Below are 24,583 nucleotides of genomic sequence, written 5' to 3'. Positions count from 1 at the left end.
TTCAGGTGCCTCAAATATATCGCCCTGAATTTCGATTACATTTGAATTTGTTAATTATGTTTTCTGTATATCTTCTTCGAATTTTTCATATGTTTTTGTTCTGTAGTCATCTACATTTGATAACTTGTCGATTTTTGCTATTCGACTTAGAGCATCTGCGTTTGTGTTTTGCGTTCCTGGCTTATATATGATATTATAGTCATACTCTTCTAATTGTAGTCGCCACCTGGTCAAACGAGCTCCAGGATCTTTGACTCCAAATAACCACGATAATGGTTTGTGATCTGTCACAATGTTGAATTTGCACCCGTACACGTAGTGTCTAAATTGTTCAACTGCCCAAAGTATCGCTAGTAATTCTTTTTCTGTCGTATTATAATTGGTTTCCGCCTTATTGAGTGTACGTGACGCGTATGCAATTGGCAGATCCGAGCCAATTTTCCCTTGCGATAAAATAGCTCCGATTACAATACTACTTGCATCTGTGGTGATATTAAATGGTTGATTGAAATCGGGGTATTGTAAGATTGGTTCATTTATTAAAATGTTTTTAAAGTAATTAAACGATTCTTGACAAAGATCTGACCAGATGAACTGTTGATTTTGTTTTAGTAAATTAGTAAGTGGCTTAGCATTCTTACTGAAATCTTTGATAAATCTTCGATAATATCCGACTAGACCTAGGAAAGATTTTACGTCTTTTGCATTCGTTGGTGTGGGGTAGTTTACCATACATTGTATTTTCTTCGGGTCTGGTTTTACGCCTTGCTCTGTGATTACATGTCCGAGGTAGATTACTTCTCGTCGAAGGAATTCACATTTTGTCGGTTGTAATTGTAGTCCATGTTTTTTGAATCTTTCAAATATTTGACGTAAATTTTGTTCATGCTCTTTGATTGTTGCTCCTATCACAATCACGTCGTCTAAATATACGAATGATTTCACACCATTTAAACCAATTAGGATTCGGTTCATCAACCTTTGAAAAGTTGCTGGTGCGCCTTTTAGACCAAAACACATCCTATTGAATTCGAAATGCCCTTTTTCCGTGCTGAAAGCGGTTTTGTGCTTATCTTCTGGCTTTAGAGCTATTTGATGATACCCACTTGCCATGTCTAGGCATGAGAAATATTTGGCTTTTCCTAACTAATCTAAGATCGTTGATATGTCTGGCATTGGAAATGCATCTCCCACAGTAATTTCGTTAAGTTTACGAAAATCGATTACTACCCTATATTTTTGGATACCTGATGCGTCTGTTTTCTTTGGTACTACTAATAATGGTGCGTTCCATGGACTGTCACTGGAGCTAATTATTCCATCTTGTTCGAGTTGTTCAATTTGTTTATCTATTTCTTTTTTTTGAGAATAAGGGAGACGATATGGTCTCTGAAATATGGGTTGGTTTGTTTCTGACGTTTTGATTTCATGTTGTATTGTTTCTGTGCAGGATAATGTATCTCCTTCAAGAAAAAAAATGTCTGAATATTCACTGCATAATCTTTCAATGGATTCTTTTTCTTCATTGTTCATGTGATCGCATCTAAGATTTTCTTTTAATAGTTGAATACGATTATTTGCATTTTTTGGAATTTCTTTACTTTGTGTAAATTTTATAGGTACTATTTCAAAAGTTTCATGAGATAATTCGTTTAGATTTGGAATTTTCACAGTTTGTGGGTTTTCTGTTGGATTTATTACAGCAATGAGTGTTTGATTTTGTTTTATTTCGTTTAAGACATTTCCACAGATTATATGTTCATTAATGCTTTGGGCATGAATAAGAATACTTTGTGAATCAGTTATAGAGGTTCGTTTAATATTCGTATAGGAATTATCGCTTCGCTTCTGGCTGGTATGGTTGTTGTGGCATTGTCAGGATAAGTTATTTCCTCCTGATCTACGTTGATGATGATTTTGTTTTCCTTTAGAAAAGGTTTACCCAAATTCCATCCCCGTCAATTGGAAATGACGATGGTACCACATGAAATTCGGTTTCAAAAGTTTGGTTCTTATCTGAAATCATAAGTACAACACCACCCATAGTGTTGACTAAGCGGTCGTTTATTCCTTGTAACTGATAAATATTAGTATCCGAAACTAGAACTTCGTCATGCAATACGTCAAGTCGGATAAGGTTTAGTTTTGCGCCGGTATCTATTAGGAGTTTTGCACTTCCTGACGTACATTGTGAGGCTTGAAATATTGCATGGTCGTTATGTAATTTTATTGTAAATGGTAAGGTTCTTATTGTGTTTGGGCTATTATTTTTAAATCTTTGACCGAACGACTGCCCGAGGCATTCGGTCCCGATCCGTTTCCCGAATAATTTTTTTGATTTCCTTTATCACCTTCTTGTTGATTATTTTTTCTTTCATCCGCTCCTTTTTTTTTATAGCATTTTTCTATGGAATGACCAGCTTACTAATCTAAAGTGTGTGTGCAAGGGTTCCTAACAATATTTTAAAAATTGGATATTAATATTTAATTTTCAATATTAATTAAATAAAAATAAATATTATATCTAAACTAAATATTAATCAACCTTTATCATTGGAAATTGTTACTTGGGCAGTGAATACACCTGAAGAATATTTTAAAATAACAATATTCATATCCTATTTAGACTTGTTTATTAACGAAATTGAATCAAGATTTATTGAACATCAGAAAATATTAAAAGGATTTCAAAACTTATTTCCAAAAACGTTAGAAATGTCGACACTTGAAAAAGATGAATTTATTAGCTTGATAGATTTTTATAATAATGATTTGGCAGATAACAATAAAGATATTTTGATATCTGAGTTAAAACTTATGCAACGTAAAATACTTGCATTAGATAAACAACCCTAAAAATGCTATGGATGCTTTAATTATCTGCAATGACATGTATCCAAATATATACAAATTGCTACAAATATTAGCAACACTACCTGTTTCAACAGCTTCATCCGAAAGGTCTTTTTCGTCATTGAAGAGAATTAAAACGTACCTAAGGAATACAATGTCAGAGGTATTTATATAATATATTATATTATAGGAACTGTATTTAATTAAACAAAAATATGAATGAAATTTTAAAATTTTAGAAACGATTAAATGGATTGGCAATGCTGTCCATTCATCGTTCAATATCAATAGATGCAAAGGAAGTGTTGGACGAATTATCTACAGACAAACGACGGCTGGATTTTATTTTATGAATTTCTTGTTATAATTAACTAATATAACACTATAAAAACTATTTATAACTAAAACCAATTTGAAACAAAATAAAAATGACGTTTAGTTTAACTAATAACTTGTAAATTTGATCATATATATATTTTAAAACCCCCTCCAGAAAAAAATCGTATCTACGCCGCTGGACGTAAGTACATGATATTTAATTATATTTGCTTATTGTTGAGTTAGAGTATATTAATGGTGACCACATGAACTGTAGTTTTTCATAAGAAAGTATTTTTTTTTTCATTTTTATTTTATGGTTCGAGCTAAAAATGCATAATATACTGTAAGATCGTAGTTGGGCTAAATATTATCTTCTAATTAAAATAAAAATACTTATATTCGAAAAAAAAATTATTTAAATAATCAATTCTAATAGGTATGTAGGAAAATTATTAAAATATGTTTGTACATCTGGTCACCGCGTTACGTTATATATATAAGAAAAAAAAGAACGATGCGTGTGTCTTAATTATAATTTATTTCAGCATGGACAACTTGAACATCGGTTCCATAAACAATTGCCCGGGTTTGCGGGTGAATTACTACGGTAATTCAAACCCGTCGGTAATCCCAGCAAACCCGCGGCCAAAACAGGCCGTACGCCGTAAATTTATCGAAATTTAAGCCGCAGACCTCATTATGATAATTCTATATAATTTTTCTATTTCAGGTTGCTTCAACTGCAACGGCTACGGTCACATTGCGCGGAAATGTGAGTATTTTATATATTTATAATTATTATATATATATATATATATATTAAATTTCACTTGCCCCGTGTGCTTTTCGTGAGCAGTATATTATTCCATTGTATATTCGTGTTACAGGCAAAAAATCGAAAAAAAAATATAAGCGGCCTGCAGTGGCGGGGATAGGCTCCAGTGAGAGGCCGGAGCGGGTGGCCCCTTGTGCGGCGGAGAACCCGGAAAGTACCGCGGAAACCCCGGGAACATCCGAGGTGGCGCCGGGTGCGGCGGCGGAGGCCACGGGGGCGGCGGCGGAGGCCCCGGGTGCGGCAGCGGAGGCGGCCGAAAAAAAAATGTAAGTAATATAATTTATGTTTAAAATTATTTTACTACAGTCGGGTCTCGATAATCCGAAGGAGATTGGGGAAAGGGGTCGTTCGGATTAGCGATTTGTTCGGATTACCTATGGCTTAAAAAAAATCATCAAATTTATTGTAATTTAAATTATGAAATTTTATTTTTATCTGTAAAAACTCGTTATTTCAAAAGACAATGAATATATAAAAATATTAATATAATTATGAGTATAATTATGAACCTTACTATTTAAGATATTGATTTTTTTTTTTTTTTTTTGTACACTGGTTTCTATTATGGATTGGTATCCCTTGTCCCGAAAACGTCTAAACAACATTAGTTCTTCGCAGCTTTCATCGTTCATACACGTGCGATTACAAACATAATCGAAAAATGTTATTACCGAAAAATATTATTTATAAATACATACATACGTACATATTACATATAGCGATAAGATAATTCTCAAGCCAGTTCGGATTACCGCGTCTTTCGGATTAGCCTGTGTTCGGATTATCGAGACCCGACTGTATATTATTGTAGTTAATGTATTAAATTCTTTTTTTTACAGCAAAAACAATAAATTTTAAATTTTTTACATATTTTATATTCATTTTTTTTTATATTTTTTTATATTTATTATATATTATATACTGACACACGCACACACACACACACACGCACAAATATATATTTATACGATTTCCCACGTATATATTGTGGACGTATATTAAATTAAATGTATATTGTTAAACGTAACGTGTTTTTAAATATTTTATTATTATGTATATATTGTACATTTATGTCTGTTACGAATTTTTGGTTTTGCATATATATATTAATATATATATTATTACAATACATCAGTTTTGTTAGTTATTATACTATATATATATATATATATATATATATATATATATATATTTGTCCTCAATATTTTCAATATATTATAAGGTGTTTGCTATAGTGCAGGTATTATTGGTTTTATTATCTGCAACAGACTTAACTATAACGTACAAAAAAAATGAAATATGTGTAATATATGATATAGTCGTAGGAAATTTACCGACGAATAAACAATAAATAGATTTACAATATGTTATTACACGGGTAATTTGTTGTCGATGATAAGATAGTCTTTTGATATATTAGTACACCGCTATCGACAAATCATTGGACTCACGACGATGGCAATAAGTACACGCGTAAAATAAAATCGTATACGTAAAACCATTGATTATAAATACTATAGATAGCCCACTGCTATAGAAAATAGGCTGCGCGTCAGTTGGCGGCGGCCGTTATACAGCGCTGTGGGCACCCGCCTAGTATTGGCGGTGAACGTTGTAAGCGCTAGTGATTGCAGCCTTGCAGAAGTGGGGACCGACGATACGAGGCCCACTTTCATGTTGATAGACTACCGTGCGTGATCCGCTATCTGGGTGCATTCCGATTGCTTCACATACTTATCGGTTCAAAAATGAACGTGTACACTCCCGCCGCTATACGTACGCTCTGTGTTATCATTGCCATATTATGTTACTTACAGTAGCGGATTAAAAGGGGAAAGACCCTATAGGTTTTTAATTTTTTCGGCTCGCTGGATTCGCATAATATATGAATTTATGAGCGAAAAAAAAATAGTTCTTATTTAAAAAAAAATATGCATGACCCTATTATGAGTTTAATTTTGTACATTACACTATACACATAGGTTACTAAACACAAAATACAATGTTCATATTTTTATTCTTATTTGTAAATTAAAAATATGGAGTTTGTGGGTACCTACCCATTTTAATATTACAAAACTAATCTAGGTAGAAATAAAACGTTAAAATATTTTTGTTTTCTTGAACCTCGACAGTATGATTTCTTTTCAGAAAATAAATTAATCGTTGTTCTAAATGTATTGTTATATTTTATAAACACAATGACATTTTTCAATGTAATTATTTTGGAAAAAATGAATTTAACCTACTGTAGTGGATATTAGAATACTAAAATTAGTTACTTTCAACTTTGATCACAATTATATCATGAAATATACCTACCTATAATAATATTGTAGGCTGACATACCGTCTTCGCTCAGAATCGTTTTTCGTATACAATGATATTATATCATTGAATTCAAATTTAATAACATCCAGTGACCCACTTGTAACATCTGATCAATATCCAAGGTAGATTTCGACATAAATTGTGATATTTGTTATTTGAAAAACATTTATATATTTTGTCATCAAACTGTTTACGTTTAAATCTACTCATATCACTACTCATATTATTTTTAACTTCATTCGGTCGAAGGAAATTAAATAAATTTATGTATGATTTAATTTAAAATACCAGCTGTTTTGTTTGCGAGGCCAGGTCAGACTCAAGTCCCGACCGCCACCGGTTGCTCGCATTTCTATATATCTATAATAGTGTTCCTAAACGTTAATTATACAAATAGTATACAATTTTATTATATAAAAGGTTTTGGAAAATCCTTTTTACGGTACACGATCAAAAATAATGTCTACTGATAATATTGTCGGCATTTATTTTTCATTTGATTCATACGAATTATTAAGTACAGAGCTCTAAAGTTCTTCTAGAGTTCTAGCTGTCTGTTTTTTTTTTTAAAATGTCTGGTGATAAATGTATGTTTTTTAATTGTAATTTGTCGAGGAGAACCTCTAAGAATAGTTTTTATTCTTTCCCTAATAATGAAGAATTGGCTAAAAAATGGATTTTAAATTCAGATAAATTATTTAAAAATAAATATTACCATATGATATTACTGAAGGTTACTGTATTACTTATTTTTATTTTATCAAACATAGGAAATATGAATCTAGTGTCACTCAGCCCTAAACGGTTGAAAAAAAGGTACATTTGTGCTAATCATTTTGATACTAAAATGTACAACGAACCAGTTGATACAATTCGTCGCACATTAAAAAAAAATGCTGTTCCGATGGAATATTCGCTGGGTAAAATTTGTTATATATAAATTAATTTGGAAGGCTTTTTCTGTGTATGTCGTATATGTGGGTATAGCGTCCTCTTAAGCTTATCGGTTATTAAAAATTAAGTTAAGTATTCGTTCTTTAAGATTTTACAGCAACGCATAAGACGGTGCCTTTAAACGCACCTTCTAGTAAATTATCCAATAAGAGATCGCCAAGGTTCCTAGTTGAAAATATAATTCCAGGTTAGACTACAACAAAATAAAAAAAATAATAATACTGTTAAAATTTTTAAAATTGTAAACACATTATATCCTGCAGATACACTTACTGAAAAAGGGCAGTTCCAATCTAAAGAAACCTTTGTAGTTACAGGTAGGTACATAATATGTTGACACAATTAATAAATGTTGGGTTTTTCTATAGATGTTGAATTGTTCATAGTTTCATACTTAAAATAAAATAAAATTATATACTTGTATCGTCTTAAACATATAAAACCACGTAAATTAGACAAACTTATGAAGAATTTTGTATTATTTTTATGAATTTCAAACATAAAACAGTTTGCACATTTTCGTGATTTTTGCGTATTTTGTCAAAATTCAAACTTTAAATGCTTATAAAAAAAATTATGACTGTATTTTTACAGTAAACAAAAAATAATTGTTTTTTAGATAATTTAACATTAGCAGAATCGCTTGAAGTCTTAACACCGAAACGTAAATATGATAGGCGTCAGAGATCAATTAGCCCCGTTGCCAAGCAGCTTTTTTTCGATGAAAGTCCAAGTTTATCTATTACACCAACTACGAAATCTTTTGTATCATCATTGATTTCATTTCCTACTCCCCAAAAAAAATCACCGAAAAAAAAATTGTTCACGGAATCTGTTCTTAAACAAAAGCTATTGACTTTACGAAGGATGTTAAAAAGAAAACGAGCTATAATAAGCGCTTTGAAAAAAAAAATGAAAAAACTCAAAAAATGTTGTGCGAAATTTTTTTAACAAAACAAAATTTCCATCAAAGAATTCCAAAGCCCTTACAATGATGCAAGTTCTACATAAAAAACGTAAACCATGGTCTCCCCAAGAAAAAAAAATTGCTTTGTCACTTTACTATAAATCACCATCCACTTACAATTATATGCTTAAAAGTGGTATTATACTACCGGGGAAAAGCACTGTAAAGCGTTGGTTGAACTCAATTCATTTTTCCACTGGTTTTCCATCTATGTACATGGAACAAATTAAACTTAAAACCTCAGACTTTGCGTACGAAGAAAAAAAGTGCGTTATTTTATTAGACGAAGTTTCTATTATGAAATCTATTGAGTACAATAAAATATTCGATGAAATCGAAGGTTTTGAAGATTTACGGCCTCTGGGTCGAACGCCTACATTTGGAACACATGCTTTAGTGATAATGCTACGTGGACTATATAAAAAATGGAAATTTCCGTTTTGTTATTTTTTTACGGGTAACGGAGTAAAAGGTGATGATTTAGTGATAATTATAAAGAAATGCGTGGAAAAAGTTATGACTAGACTCAACCTAATACCGACCACTATTGTTTGTGACCAAGGTACTCAAAACCAACGAATGTTTAAATTACTCGATGGAACAGAAGATAGGCCGTTTACCATAATAAATGAAAAAAAAATATTTTTAATTTATGATATGCCACATTTGGTGAAAAGTATAAGAAATAATCTGTTGTCCGGTAATTTTGAAATTAACAATAACATTGTATCATTCAAAGACATTAGAAAAACTTACGAGACAGACATAAAAAATACTGCTCGGGCTATGACCAAAATAACGCCAGCGCACCTTGCTCCAAATGCGTTCCAGAAAATGACATGTAAACTAGCGATTCAGCTTTTTAGTAACTCTGTATCGGCTGCTATTAAGACGTGTGTCTCGACTGGTGAACTGATATCTGACACGGCAATAAATACCTCCAACTTCATAAGCGTTATAAATGATATGTTCGACGCAGCAAATAGTAAAAATCTTTACGATCGTAATATTAATAAAAGGCCAATAAGTGATAATACCACACATGTACTCCAAAATTTAGAAAAAGCTCAATTGATGTTTAAAAACGCAAAAAAAAATAATTTAAAAACAAATAAAACCAGTGTTCCTCCTTGTTTCACCGGGATAATTTGGTCAACAACCGCCATAATGAATCTATTTCAAAGTGAAAAAGAAGATATGAGTCAATTTCAGCCTACTGGAAAAAATTACTTTTTAATGACAAACCGTCTCACGCAAGATGTGTTGGAAAATTTTTTTTCATTAATGAGACAAAAAAATGGATATAACAGGAATCCCACAGCGAGAACTTTCCGTTGTTGTTTTGGCTATATATGCACTTACAGTTTAATGCAATGTTCAACGTGTTGCAGCAACTGTGAGGATGATGACGACAATTACATAACCATAGCTGATGTAGAAAACGTAACTGTAGAACCGGGGCCCGTAGTAGTCGAAGATTTAAATGAAACGCTCGAATCAGTTTCTAGTTTTTCAGAAACTTCTGGTAGTCCTAAAACAACTTTCGAGGCAACACCAATATCGTTGGAGACTTGTAGCATAACATATTTTGCTGGTTATTTGGCAAAAAAATGCATTCAAAAATTCAATTGTGAAATGTGCAAATTTAATTTCATAACAAAACGTATGATTATACAGACCAAGGGTATGGGTTGACAGCACCAAAAAATATATTATTAGATATATCTACTACCTATATGTTAAATGTTTTTAAAAATAATTTTTATGAAATGAAGTGCAACAAAAAATTATTAGCTCAATTAATTTCTAAAGCAAAAACCAAAATAGAGGAAAAATATTCAATTTTACAATCTAATTCATGCAAAGAACACTTTCAATATATAATTGAACCTCTTTTAAGAACTAAATTATACAAAGAATGCAAGTGGCTAAATGCAAACAACGGAAAGCGATCGATGCAAAATGCAGATAAACTTCGGGTTTTACAAAATATCTAAGTAATTTATTATACCTATTTATTATATTATCTATTATCAAAGGTGGGCAAGTTAATGAAAATAATTAACTCAAGTTAACTTAAGTTAAGAGGACACAAGATCGATAAGTTAAAAGTTAACAGTTAACAAATTATAAATTTAACTCGATAAGTTAAAAGTTAATATAGAAAAAAAAATTAACTTAACTTAGTTAAAAAAAAGTTGATCTATTTTTTTTTAAATTATTATGTTAATCAAATAAAGAGTGAATGTGTCTTCCTATTTTCTAATTTATAAATTATAAAAACAATTTGATTGAACTTTTATCATAATGTACACTGTATACCCTTTTACTTTTCTATTATTTATTAACTTAAACTATGCTCATCTCAAATTAATAATTTAACAAATACATTTTTTTATAACGTATAGCAATTGAATGTCATAATACGTGAAGTTGAGTACATGACCTTCATATATATAAGTTATATAACATCAAAACATAACAATTGTCAATTTGTAATTTAAAATTATTAATTTTATTAAAAACATTATTGCAACTCGCATAATATGTAATTTACAACATAATTCCTTTATATTTAAATATAATATAAAACAAAAACTATAAAACCTTTAATAATTATACATTTTATTAGCATGATTTATCACATGATATTGAAATATTTATTATATTTCAGTAACAAGGTCATTTCAAAATTTTTATCAGTCATTTTTCCTCTCCTTTTTTCCATTAATTGCCCTCCTGCACTAAACAGCCTTTCTACAGGAGCTGATGAGGGTATCGCTGAATTGAATCTTATGTATGCTTTTTTCAATTGTAAAGGTAAATCATTAGGTTTTTTTAACAGTGTGTTTGATAGATAGTTATCCACCAACATTTGTATGTTATTGTTAGGAAAATAATCTGTTTCTACAGTGTCCCCAAACTGTAAAAAATCATCTTCCGAATCACTACCAGTAATCTGATCTTTAGACATGGGTAGTGACAAACTATTATCAGTATTATCATCCTTCTCATTATCTGAGATCAAATAATCAATCAGTCGCTGTCTTATATTAATTTTGTCATGAGGTTTGGCCCAATTCAGTTTAAATTTTGGAATTAAGACAGCTGATATTTGACAGTTTTCGCAAGTCATGTATCTTTGAAATCTAAAAGGTAGAACATAACATGTATGATAATTGATACTAAAAAATAAAGTAAAAATAATTAATTTGTAACTTTGTAAGATTAGTTATACCGTTTAGCGAGTCCTTTCTTTAAGCTGAGAACAAGAGGTTGACAAAACTTAAGATTTTTCATCTCATCATAGGAATTATTTATTGCGCTAATGGTAGGTAATAAATAACCAATGCAATTTTTTTTTTCTCCTTGCAAAAATCCAAAGCTCGGGCAACTGGTTTCATAACCTGGAAGTATCGATTTTAATTTAAGCAACTTTTTATATTTGAACACTTTAAAATATTTAAATATATAATTGAGTATTACATAATATGAGTATTACCTTGCAGTATTCAATTAAAAAACCAACTTCTTGAGTATTTGAAAAAATAGGCAACTGTAGTTTGACACAAATTTCATTAAGATTATCATGATTATCAGTTATAACATTCATTGCATCATAGAAAGAGTTCCACCTAAAAACCAAAACATATGTATTACTCCGCACACAACAGTAGTGTATTAGTATAACAATTAACAATATTAAATTAGAAACAAATTTAATAACGTATTTATAATTTTACCTAGTGGCGTTAGGAACAACGAGATAACGACCAAGAATCTCTTTTATTTGATCTGCGCACTGTGTGGACTGGTTCTGTTTATTTAACAACGCTTGACACTTAGCAAAAACACGTCTACTAATTCGTTTATAACTTGCATCATTAAGAGCCTCTACACTATCTACTGTAGCAACAAGATTAAGAGTATGAGCAGCACATCGTTGGTGTGGAGGTAGAGTCAAATTTTCCAAACTATTCATGTTCATGTTCACATCTAATACATCAGAAATTTCAATGCTTGTAACAATTTCTTCTTCATTTACATTCAAATCGTTATCATCATTTCCATTAAAAATTTAATACCATTACTTAATTATTAATCTATTAAATTAATCTATTATATTTATTTATTAACTATGTACGATTAATAAACTATTAACTATTGTAATATTATTAAATATTTAAATTAGGTACAATATTAAAGAATACAGAATACAAAAAATAAATAAAATAATAATTACCTTAATATGACTTCTGAGATTGGCATTTGAAGTATGAGAAACAGATATTAATTTTCTTCTGGGTACACATAACAAACATTTAAATGTTAGAGAATTACTGCGAGTATTGGTTGCAGTATCAAATATTTGTTGAAAAAAAGAACTAACGCACGACCATTTTAAACTATTTGAAGATTGAAGTTGTCTTGTATTTTCACTACTCGTTACCGTACTTAATGACATTTTTAATTATTTTAAGTAATAATGTAATAAATAATATTAAGAAATCTGAAATATAAAATGTCTACCATATAATATTAAAACAATATGTCAATATAACGAATGGACTAAATAAATATCGCACACGGTAGGTAAATGAATGACGATTATGATAAAGTCGATTACGATTTACAAACAACGTAAGGGACTGGTCGATGCAAGCGTACTATAATTCATAATATTGTCTACAAGTATAGACCGGCATAATATTATCATGTATATATTATACACAACTATAACTATATAGGTACTTTAAACGATAATTTAGTTTTCAAGTTATTTTTAGAATTTTCTTTCCAATTTAAGTTTTATTTTTATTTTTATACTGATAATATCAGATAATATTTCGTTTATACGTAGATATTACTATTATAGCAATATTTACGTAAAAACGAAAAATTTCAAAATGTTTTTAACTTATTGGTTTTTTTTTTTAAATCAACTGAGAAAAGCTAAGTTATTTCAACTGTAAATTAAACTAGTTAAGTTCATAAGTTGATTATAAAACAAACTAACTAGATAAGTTAAAAAGTTAAAAAAAAATTAACTTTTTAACTTAACTTTAACTTTTTAACTAGTTAATGCCCACCTTTGTCTATTATTACAAAAACAGATTTAAAATAGTAATATTTTTTGTATGTTAATAGAGTTGAAGATAAACTCAATTGTTATTTGTTTCATTAATTTAAAATCGAAAAACATTTTAGTGAACCTAATTAAATATTTGTTATTTTTAAACACTTGGTTTTTTAATATGTTGATGAAAATATTGTAGTTATCGTGATTAAAAAAACCTTCTATAGTTTATATTATTTTTTTTTTTTTTTTTTTTGAACTTAAGCCCGGCGACTAAGGCCATCAGCTGTTGTAGGGGTTATGAATTGTGGAGGGGATGTAGTGGTACGGTAGATTTTGTTACGTTTGTCACGGTATGGTAGCAAACACGTGTATATGTGTGGCAAGGTTTTTAACTACTAAGAACCCGAATGGTCACCCATCCGGGTTCTAGTAGCTGTGGCCGTTACTTACTCCCAGTCGCATTCCACGACTGGTAGCAGCCAACGCGCCACGCCAAGCCACAGTTTATATTAATTAATTAATATTTATGTTATATATGTTATATATGTTGTATATATTTATATTAATTTTGTGATAATATGAATGTGAATTTAGTTTTGACGTATTTGAAAATTATTTTAAATGTACACAAATGAGTACCTAAGTAATCGAATTAAAGGGAAAAACTTTTTATGTGAGCAAACTGCGAACGGTCTGTTCGTATTCTGGCCGCTATCGGCGTCGGATCTGTGAAGTGTGAATGTAATAAACTAATAAATAATAATATTGCAATTGCAATCGCTGAACGACTGCGACGGCATTTGCCGTTTGACGACGACACACGACAACGCACGACAACGGTTATCCTCGGCGGCGGTCGGCGACGATAATGACGATTAGAAATAATTATTTTATTTTATTACAGGTCAATTAATGACAATTATACCTTAACGCTCTCTATCGGGAGTAATTACGGCGCAGCCTATTTTCTATAGCAGTGGGCTATCTATAGTATTTATAATCAATGGTTATACATACATATATTCAAATATTATACCGTATATTTATTGTAATTTTTTTTTAAAAATTTTCCCAGAAAACACGTAATTTAGTGTAGGTTAAAGAAATAATATATTAGGAATATAATAAAAACGTAATATTGCATTTGACGTACAACACGTTCCAGGAATTGATAATAATATCAGTCACTGTACGGGCGATACGGTATATTTATGAACCGCAATATTTATTTAGGGCTGTAAATACCTCTCTTCATTGAATATAATACTATAGTCCGTACCACGAGAGAACGCATACGGCGGCCGACCAAAACTCGTCGTTTTCGCGCACGAGCGTCCCCCTCCATTAAGCAGTCTAAAGCCGAAACTAGTCGTTCGCTATCGGAGCTATTCGGTTTTCAGTTGGCGCACATGTATACAGACTGGTTTTTGTCAACAACGCAACTGACAACTGTTGATTCGTACGTCGCTCGTCGTTTACGCTACTGTCTTATTTCTTTTTTACCGAGAATTTTGAATTATTTTAATTTTTTTTTACGCCAGTGTTTGCATTCTGTTTTATTTTGACTATCCGGTGTCTATGTTAATTTATTTTATCCAAAATGAGTCAACAAGGTAGTGATAACATGGCCATACAAGGGGGAACTGAAGATTCACCAAAGAAAAGAAACCCCCGTGGAAAAGTAAGAATTATTTTAATTATTATGATTGTATTATATTATATTTTACTATTTTTTTTATATATAAACTATTTTGTATTATATTATACTAATGCAACTGTTATTTTAGTTTGTTGGCTCTGGTCAGAAAATGACGATTGTCAATTTGTATAAAACCAAAATGGCGCAACAATCAACTGGACATGGGCCAAAATTGACGGCAAAAGAAATCATAAAAAATATATCCGAAGAAAGTGGTGTCGGACAACGAACTGTGAGCGTTACTCTGTCAGAATATCGCAACAAAGGAATTGTAACATCACCAAACAAGACAAAAATCAGACCGAAGGTAACAGATAAAATTGACGAGTTCAACCAAAATGCTATCAGGCAAAAAGTGCATCAGTTTTGGCACAACCGTGAAATCCCGACTTTAAATAAAATATTAACAGTCATAAACGAAGATGACAGAATTCTAAAACATCTAAATTTCGAGTATGTTCATAAGTCTCGGAATAGCGCGTTAATTGAACGTAATGATATTTTCTGTTGGCGTCGAAGATATTTAGAAACTATTAAGCATTACCGTGGGTTAGGTAGACCAATATATTACTGAGATGAGACATGGATAAACGCAGGCGAAACTACTACACGAACATGGGTGGATAAAACAGTCAAATCGACAAGGGACGCATTTCTTCGGGGCTTTTTAACTGGACAAAAGGAACCGTCTGGTAAGGGAAAGCGGCTCATTGTTGTGCACATCGTGTCATCAGACGGCTTTGTTGCTGGTGGTTTATTTTGCTTCGAGTCAAAAAAACATACCCAAGATTACCATGACGAAATGAACGGTGACAATTTTTACGAGTGGTTCAACAATATTTTACCATTATTGAACGAAAATGCCGTGATCGTCATGGATAATGCGTCTTATCATTCGGTGAAGATGGACCCATGCCCCGTCATATCCTAAAAAAAGGTAGATATTATCAACTGGCTCGAAAATAAAGGTGAGGTAGTTGATCACACAAAAGTCAAATCTCAATTATTGGAACGTGTTCAGGAGTTAAAGCCACAGAACGATCTATATGTAATAGATGAATTAAAAAGGCTGCCAATAAAACTGTGTTACGTTTGCCCCCGTATCATTGTGAATTAAACCCTATAGAGCTCGCGTGGGCATCTGTAAAAAATTATGTCCGTATGAATAATACGACATACAAATTAAATAATGTTCGTAAACTATTGGAAGAAGGCGTAGAACGGGTTACTCCAGATATGTGGAAAAACTTTGTTGCCCATGTAATAAAAGAAGAAGATACATTTTGGCAAATTGATGTTATATCTGATCAACTTCTGGACGAAGAACAAGGATCACACGTCTTAACGATTACAGGTGACACAAGTTCAGACTTTGATTCCAAATAAATCATTTGACAATAAAAAACATTTATTGTAAAATGATTTAATTTGAATTTAATTTAATTTAGTTAATATTTTTTTTAAATTATGACTATGGCTTTAATTGTAACCTATAGTACGATTTTGTACATTTATATTTTTAATTATTATTTTTGACTATATTATGCAGTATTATTTATTATTTGTATTTTTTATTGTTTTTAAATCAATCTTACGATTTTGTACATTTTGAATTTATGATTTTTAATATTACTGTATTATTTGTATTTTTAATTTAATGACTTATGGAAAAAATATAATAAATGTAATATGATTTTATAACCGAAAAAAAAATTGGTTTATTGCTCTCATAACAATATTAATTAATATTAAGTGATACATCAACTAATACGCGGAGTCCGTGATTGTACGAGCACGTAATATTTTAATCATTTGAACCCGCTGTATACACTTATAAGTTATAAGCTGGCGTGAAGTGGGAATGTCACGTATTGCCATATGCGTTCTCTCGTGATACGATGGGAGAAATTTGGCCTCGAAACGACGGAGCGCAATCATTCGGATGCGCGAGCCGTATGAGTTCTCTCGTGGTACGGACTTAAATAACAGTATTTCATTGAAGTTGGTACTTTGGGTATTATTATTATATTGTACATATTTATTTCGTTTGCTATTCGTGTAATACTGTGAAATTGTATACAGTGTATGGGTACTAACTACTAATGTCGATTGTCGTATTTCCGCCGCTAACGTTTAAACAACTAAGATAAACTATGTTTCCTGGAGAAAAAAACAATGTATTAGCTACAAAGAATATTTAAGCTACGATAGAAAAAGATACTAAAAGTTTTCCCTCCCCCGTTTTTGAGTTATCACGGCCGAATATTAACTTAGGGGAAGCGCGTATAAACCTTACAACCTATACAACCCCGTTTTAGTGAATTCGTATTTATATTTCATATAGTATAAACATAACTTCGAAGAAAATGTAGTAGAATATAATTAATATAATCGAAAGAATATCTACATATACAGTGTGTAAACGGTAATCGAGAACACTCAATGTCTTTGCGTAGAGACCTGCTATTTGAATTCTGTTTTTTTGGCAGTTGTTATGACATAAAAATACACATTTTTATGGTCTTTGAATTTTTTTTTACTTAACTAGTCACGCGCATGCGCATGTCAACTTTTTTTTTTTAAATGGCAACCCCCTGCCTTAACCACAAATTAATTTTTGCCTATTTTTTTAATGAATTTTGGTAGTTGAGTCAACTTTCTAAGTCCAAAATTGACCAAGTTTGACAAGATTGACATTTTTATAACTATTTATTACGGTGATATTCATACGTTATTTTAACTTCAATTACTGAATAATTTTCTCTTTAATTTGTGTAATAAATCATAACTTATTATAGCAGAAAAAACGTAAATTAGTATGTTGTTTATTTCTTTACATTTAATGGATCTATTAGAACGTATTAATAATTAATAACAAATTCAATTCTTATTTAAGTTACCAATTTATTTAATTAATAAAAATCTAAAAATAAAAAAAAAATCGAAATAAATAAACGAATAAATTGTTCAAACTGTTCTCCGCCGTGAACAAAACATGCTTCAGCGCGCCGCATAAATTCTTTATTTGTTGCAGCAGTAATTTGTTCATCAGTCAGTCGATTGCATGTTTCTGTTATCTTATCTTTTAAATTTTGAAGATTTATAGGAGGATCAGCATACACTATTGTTTTCAAGTGTCCCCATAAAAAAAAATCTAGTGGCGTAAGGTCAGGTGATCGTGGTGGCCACTCAATGGGTCCGTAAGTTCCTAGCCATCGATTTTGAAATTGTGCATTTAAATAGTCGCGAACTATGTGAGCATTGTGAGCTGGAGCACCGTCGTGTTGAAAAATAATATTACCTCTTAGAGCTAAAGGAATATCATCAAGCATCATTGGTAATTCATTTAGTAAAAAATTATAATATCGTCTACCATTGAGTGTTCCATCGTAAAAAAATGGACCAAGCAATTTACCACCAATTAAACCACACCAAACGTTTGTTCCCCAAACAGTTTGATTGTTGGTTTCAAATGTCCAATGTGGATTTTGATCGTCCCAGTAACGGTTATTCTGCTTATTAATTACACCATTATTAGTAAATTTGGATTCATCTGTCCATAATATTGAGTTTAAAATAAATGGATTTTCGTCTAAACTGGTCATCAACCACGCAACAAAAGCTAGTTTACGAGGTGCATCACCCTGACGCAAATGCTGAACTAAATCTGGTCGATATGGATGCATTTTATATTTTTTTAATATCTTACAAACTGTGGTATGAGATATTCCAAGCTCTCTACCAACGTGCCGTGTTGAACTTCTGGGATTTGCTCGAACATAGGCTAATAGGTTTTCCTCGACCTCTTCACCTAAAGCATCACCTCGTCTTTGTTGTAAATTATTTACCCTTTTAGAAAATGATCCATAGGTTCTTAGATTCCTTTCTAAGTTATAAAAAAAACTATGGACAGGATGTTCTCTATCTGAAGTAAATAAAAAAAACGAAACTAACTTAGAAGATTATCTAAAGAAAAATAAAGACAATTATACCTGGGTAACGTTGTGCATATGTTTGTGCCGCAAGACGTGAATTTTTTTGACACTCCCAATAAATAAACAACATATCAACTTTATCTGAATGAGGCATATTTGTCACGGAGTAACGCATGGTTTGAACGATGAAAAATATCGAAATGTTCAGTTATTTCATTTATCTCATCGTATTTAATTTTATATCAAATTGTCATACAGATAAAAGTTTACTATAAGGTAAACCTAATGTTTAATCTTATTAATGACCGAAAAATACGATAAGTATTAGATTAGCAGAGGTAATTACCTAATTAATTTGAACAATTTATAAATACATTTATAATTTAACGTTCTAATTGAAAATTATTCAGTAATTGAAGTTAAAATAACGTATGAATATCACCGTAATAAATAGTTATAAAAATGTCAATCTTTAACAATCCTATAATAATTATTTTCAGAGATACAATCAAAAAGCTGAAAATCGAGCGCATTTTTTTCTATTTTTTTTTTTTTTTTTTGAATTGCTGTAACTTGGTCAATTTTGGACTTAGAAAGTTGACTCAACTACCAAAATTCATTAAAAAAATAGGCAAAAATTAATTTGTGGTTAAGGCAGGGGGTTGCCATTTAAAAAAAAAAGTTGACATGCGCATGCGCGTGACTAGTTAAGTAAAAAAAAATTCAAAGACCATAAAAATGTGTATTTTTATGTCATAACAACTGCCAAAAAAACAGAATTCAAATAGCAGGTCTCTACGCAAAGATATTGAGTGTTCTCGATTACCGTTTACACACTGTATATTAGTTTATTACATAACATAAACCTGTAATATAGTAAAGGTATTTGTATGAGTGTATGAGTATCAGTGGAACCCCTATGTGGTGCCATCTATTAATTAGCTTGGATCACACTATGGCTCGGGCCACACGATGCGTTTTTTCCGCAGACCGCGAGTGCGGCAATTCCGCATGCGGCAGGGTTGACTTTGAAAACACACAGTTATAAATACAATCGTCCACACGACGCGGTACAGCTGGAAATTCCCGCGGCCTGCCGCAACATGTTGCGGTGGTTCCGGATCGCTACTTTTACTTTGATAATAAAATTATCAAATTAAAGTTGGCTTACATAATTTATACATGTCATTTTCGCATGAAATAATAACAGCAAGTAAATTACGCGGAGAACCTCGTGCTCTATCGACATCTGGTATTGGGACACGAACAGTTGTACCGACATCAAGCTTTGAAAATTTTTCGTTAGTCAATCTCAACATTTTTGACGCTTGTTTTTCAAGACAGATAACCGATTTTTGTCGTTGGTCTTTAATTTTTTCAATCCTTTTATCTGTAAATAGATGACGATTGCTATTTTATTTTTTTTTTTGTAATTTACAAACTATTATTTTATACATTATTTTATTAAATATTAAAATATTAAATATACCATTAAATATGCAGAAATATGCAAGCATTTTTACCAAATTACATATAATAAATATTTAATAATTACCTATGTCTTTAGTATTTCTTAAATCATTTTCAGTCTCCAAGTTTACTTCATTTTCAAGATCTCCAACACTGACTAAATCGTCTTCTACTGCATTAATATGATCTGAATGGTTGCTGTTATTAAATAGTTCTTCAATATCCTCTTCTGACTTAAGTTTTTCTATTTCATCGTAAGGTATCCCTACTGAAGCTAACCCTGTTCTCGCTGTACAACCAAACATCGCCTCGTATGGTGATCTTCCAATACCTATTAAAAAAATTAATTAATTAATAAAAATAAAAATTATTAAAAAAAATTGTTTTTAGTTAATAGCTTACCTGAGTTCAAAGCCCGATTTTTTTGAAATTGCACAAATTTTAATGCCATTGGCCAGTCTTGATTTATTATCAGTCATCCAAGAAGCCAAAATTTCTTCAACGTCCCTATTCGCGCGTTCAATTGATCCTTGGGTCTGGCTATGACGAGGCTTGCCATGCACAATTTTGATGTCTCCCCACATTTCATTTAAATTTGTTATAATAGAATTAACAAACTCACGACCATTATCCGAGTGGAGTATAGCGGGTGCACCAAATATTGTATAAATATCTATCAAATTTAAAGCGATTTCTTCGGCCCTTTTTGTCTTCAGAGGTTTTAAAATAACAAATTTCGTTAAATGATCTTGATAATTCATTATATAGCGATAATTATTATAGTTTTGAGATTGCATGTCAATCAAATCAATTTGCGCTCTTGAATTAAATGCGGAATGTAGAATTGGTTTTGTCACAAGCCCTCTTTTCGGATTTGATTGTTTTACTTGACAATTACTGCATAAACCTAAATATGCCATAACTGCCTCCGTTGTCACATTACAATATTTTGTTTTTAACACAGCCATCATCCTATTTCTACCACCATGCCCTACTGATAAATGTGCGGCATGAATTACTTCAAACAACTCGTCTACTGTGACGTAATATAAAACGTCAGATTCATTATCAACTATAGGTTTAATCAATTTTTCTTTTCCCCCAATTGACACAACATCATATTTACGTATAAGTCTTTTATTCGTTACCGTTTTTTTTAGTGTTCCAATTTTTAATTCTTTTATTTTTTGAATCTTGTTGTTGTATTCTTCAAAACTAAAATAAAATATATTGTCACCTCTCTTTTTACTGCTGACAATTTTGTCAATTGCTGCTTTAAATTTGTTCTCCATACTTTAATATTAAAATTAAATAAAACTATGACACTATAATTTAATCGAACTTTTAATATATTTTGTTCACTGGTGACACAAATTTTTACAAATAATATTATTAAACACACACTCGTCGCATATACAACTCGCTATAATATGCCCGTAGATACTAACTAATAAACTAAAAGATTATCTCATATTATTACTCGGGTTATCGACGTTATTGCTAGTTGGGATTTTCGTTTATCTATCTACTTCCGTCATGATATTTTCAACTAACGAAGCTTATTCAGCACCTACACGCTTATCGCTGATCGTTCACATCGACATAAAAATATTGAACATCATTCTCCAATTAAACTGGTGATTGACGACAATAACCGGAGAATGTCTGCATTTACAACGTTTACCAATTTTTAGGTAAATGATGTCATTTACCGGGGAATGACGTCTTTTACCTCGTTTACATCATTTACCGTAACATATATATTTATAGTTTCTTTTCTAGGTTCGCTTATACCTATAGCTTAATTAATTTATTGTATTTAATTAATTTTTATATACAAATAAAATAAAAATATTAAATATATTTCTATTTATGTCTGTATGTTTAACTGATGGTACTCATTATGTTCTGTTATTTATGGGAAAATTAAAAAATTGAGATATATACTCAATACAATACAATACCAATTTATTAAGAACTAACCTATCTTATTAACAATATTTATTTTAGTTGTTAAATTATTTAAGTTTTATTTTTAATGTATTAGTTACAAATAGTTATTTTGAGATTTGTATTATTTTTTTTCAATACTGGTAAATGTTTAAACATTAATTTACATTATGCAGTGCAAATACATATAAACTATTAAATTGTTGTTTTAAAACATGTATGCTGCTGTTCTACATTTTGACCCTAATCATTAAGTGCTCATATTTTTATAATTTTATATCACTATATAATATATATATATATAAAAATATATACTACTACTATTCATTTAAACTGATCATCTATGATTTTATAGGCAGTCGAACAGCAGCATGAGGCACCTGACGGTGAACAAGCAGTTCACGAAGAAATTGACAACGCCGATGAACAAGGCGGCGCGGAAATCGTTGAGGTCCAAATGGATTTCAATGAAGTGCAAATCGTCGAGGACAATGTGGAAATTGTCGAGGTCCAGGTGGAAGATGACAATGTGGAAGTTGTCGAAGTCCAGATGGAAGACGACAATGTGGAAGTTGTCGAGTTCCAGATGGATGACGTCATAGTCGTTGATGTTCTGCCGGCCGACGCGCGGGCAGAACTTGAATTCGCAGACATCTTCGACCATTTACCTCCGGACGTCGACGAAGAGGTCAGTGAATAAATATTTCATCATATTGATAAAATAAAAAGCATATTATAAGAACCATTAAAATTTTATTATTCACACATTGCAGTTCGAGCCGATTCCACTGGGTGTTCCTGTGGCGGCAGAACGTTTGCCAATGAGAGACCGTCCGGCAGGTGTTCAACACCCACTCCCGGACCAACACAACATAGGTGCTTTGGACGCGGTTTGCCGAGAATGCAACGCCCGTCACTTCCACTGCGAGCGCGCAGCTAGAGGTCACTTCTCCACGTGCTGTAACAACGGTCAAGTGACCGCCACAGGACAGCGCGTTCTGCTGACAGCAACTGTGCGTTTAACTAATTTGTTGATTGATGATTCACAGGACGGTACCAACTTTCGAAGGGAGACTCGCCGGTACAACAACTCACTGGCGTTCGCAGCGTTCTCCAGCGACCTCAACCGCAGACGGTTGCCGGGTCGGGGACCAAGCGTGTACACTGTTCACGGACAAGTGTACCGCAGGGGTCAACAATGACGTCGTCGGCAACGAACACAGGCCACCGAGCTACTGTGAGTTGTACTTTGTCAACTCCGCCGAGGCCAACCAGTCCGGAATGCGACAAACAGGATGTCGCAGACCGTCTTTTGGCAGGTTTGCTTGCAGACCTGGACCAAATGCTTCGGGAGATCAACCCGTACGCTCAGGCTTTTAGGTGAGACAACCACTAAACTCATACACATACACTTTTGTAGTTATTAAACGCTGTGCTTAAACTTAAATTTTATGATTGCACACATTGCTTTTTTTTTTTGTCTATACACACGGTCGGTTCTTAATGCATAAAGGTAATAATATTTGAATTTATTATTTTATACAATATACATTACACTATAACAAAAAAACAAAACCACGGTACTTCCGAATAAACTAAATAACATATAGACTACTGATTATATGCATTATATTTATTTTTATTATCCCACTTGTTGGTCTTTTTGCATCTTTTTGCAATGTGAATATTATAAGTATAAATGTGTTTACAGGAACATGAGCAGGTTGTGGTTGGAGGAACAAGAAAGAGCCAATGCCAACCCTGATTTGATTGGACCGAGGTCGGTAAGTATGCATTTTGTTACAGATGCAGCCAGGGACCAGCGACCGACCGCAAACAAAGTTGCGGCCGTGTTCGTTGGTGACGACGGACGACCACCGAGAGAATTAAATCTGGTAATTTTTGACAGGAATCCCGTTGACCCCCGACATCGGATGCAAACCATACCCGCGGGCTCATGTCACGCAGATCCCATGTTGTACCCTCTGTTCTTCCCGCACGGGGAGAGCGGATGGCACTTCAACGTGATGCAAGAGGGTAACCGCAACAACCAAGTTCGCAGTCGGAACACTATCCGGGAGTTTGTGTGTTATCGTATGGCAATTCGATATACAGGAAACAACTATACTGATCACGGAGGCATAAGTTTAATACACGGTGGTGGTTTTTTATTGAAGCAGTACGTGTG

At 32.0% G+C, this 24,583-nt stretch overlaps 4 protein-coding genes across 4 annotated transcripts; 2 read left to right on the top strand and 2 right to left on the bottom strand.

Annotated features, from left to right (window-relative positions):
• Nucleotides 1-1,968: 1,968 nt before the first annotated feature.
• LOC132926197 (52 kDa repressor of the inhibitor of the protein kinase-like) lies at nt 1,969-3,206 on the top strand. The gene is given in 4 exon segments (XM_060990536.1): nt 1,969-2,008; nt 2,576-2,843; nt 2,845-3,016; nt 3,093-3,206. Coding segments are annotated over 4 exon segments (594 nt in total).
• A 13,975-nt stretch (nt 3,207-17,181) lies between these two features.
• LOC132926196 (uncharacterized) lies at nt 17,182-19,150 on the bottom strand. Its single transcript, XM_060990535.1, has 4 exons — nt 19,033-19,150; nt 18,745-18,965; nt 18,014-18,321; nt 17,182-17,200 (listed from the first exon to the last, which is right to left on the bottom strand). Exons 1-4 carry the CDS (start codon nt 19,148-19,150, stop codon nt 17,182-17,184), a joined length of 666 nt encoding a protein of 221 aa, XP_060846518.1.
• An 867-nt stretch (nt 19,151-20,017) lies between these two features.
• Nucleotides 20,018-21,737, bottom strand: LOC132926195 (KRAB-A domain-containing protein 2-like). The gene is made up of 4 exons (XM_060990532.1): nt 20,894-21,737; nt 20,531-20,776; nt 20,198-20,365; nt 20,018-20,109 (listed from the first exon to the last, which is right to left on the bottom strand). The coding sequence occupies exons 1-4, from the start codon at nt 21,735-21,737 to the stop codon at nt 20,018-20,020; spliced, it is 1,350 nt and encodes a 449-aa protein (XP_060846515.1).
• A 580-nt stretch (nt 21,738-22,317) lies between these two features.
• LOC132926194 (uncharacterized) lies at nt 22,318-24,540 on the top strand. The gene is given in 6 exon segments (XM_060990531.1): nt 22,318-22,323; nt 22,751-23,083; nt 23,169-23,585; nt 23,587-23,714; nt 24,107-24,449; nt 24,511-24,540. Coding segments are annotated over 6 exon segments (1,257 nt in total).
• Nucleotides 24,541-24,583: the final 43 nt, after the last annotated feature.

This window comes from Rhopalosiphum padi, chromosome 3, assembly GCF_020882245.1.
Source record: "Rhopalosiphum padi isolate XX-2018 chromosome 3, ASM2088224v1, whole genome shotgun sequence".
NCBI lineage: Eukaryota > Metazoa > Arthropoda > Insecta > Hemiptera > Aphididae > Rhopalosiphum > Rhopalosiphum padi.
This window is presented reverse-complemented; position numbering and strand designations above follow the sequence as displayed.

Excerpts from the sequence above, each read along its gene's own strand:
- LOC132926195 (XM_060990532.1), bottom strand. The coding sequence starts at position 21,737 with ATGGAGAACAAATTTAAAGCAGCAATTGACAAAATTGTCAGCAGTAAA. Across the intron at positions 20,366-20,530 it reads AAGAAATACTAAAGACATAG|ATAAAAGGATTGAAAAAATT; the intron begins GTAATTATTAAA and ends ATCTATTTACAG. Across the intron at positions 20,110-20,197 it reads TAGAGCACGAGGTTCTCCGC|TAAAAGTAGCGATCCGGAAC; the intron begins GTAATTTACTTG and ends TTATTATCAAAG.
- LOC132926196 (XM_060990535.1), bottom strand. The coding sequence starts at position 19,150 with ATGCGTTACTCCGTGACAAATATGCCTCATTCAGATAAAGTTGATATG. Across the intron at positions 18,966-19,032 it reads ATATGCACAACGTTACCCAG|ATAGAGAACATCCTGTCCAT; the intron begins GTATAATTGTCT and ends TATTTACTTCAG. Across the intron at positions 18,322-18,744 it reads CTCATACCACAGTTTGTAAG|GACGGTGCTCCAGCTCACAA; the intron begins ATATTAAAAAAA and ends ATTTTTCAACAC.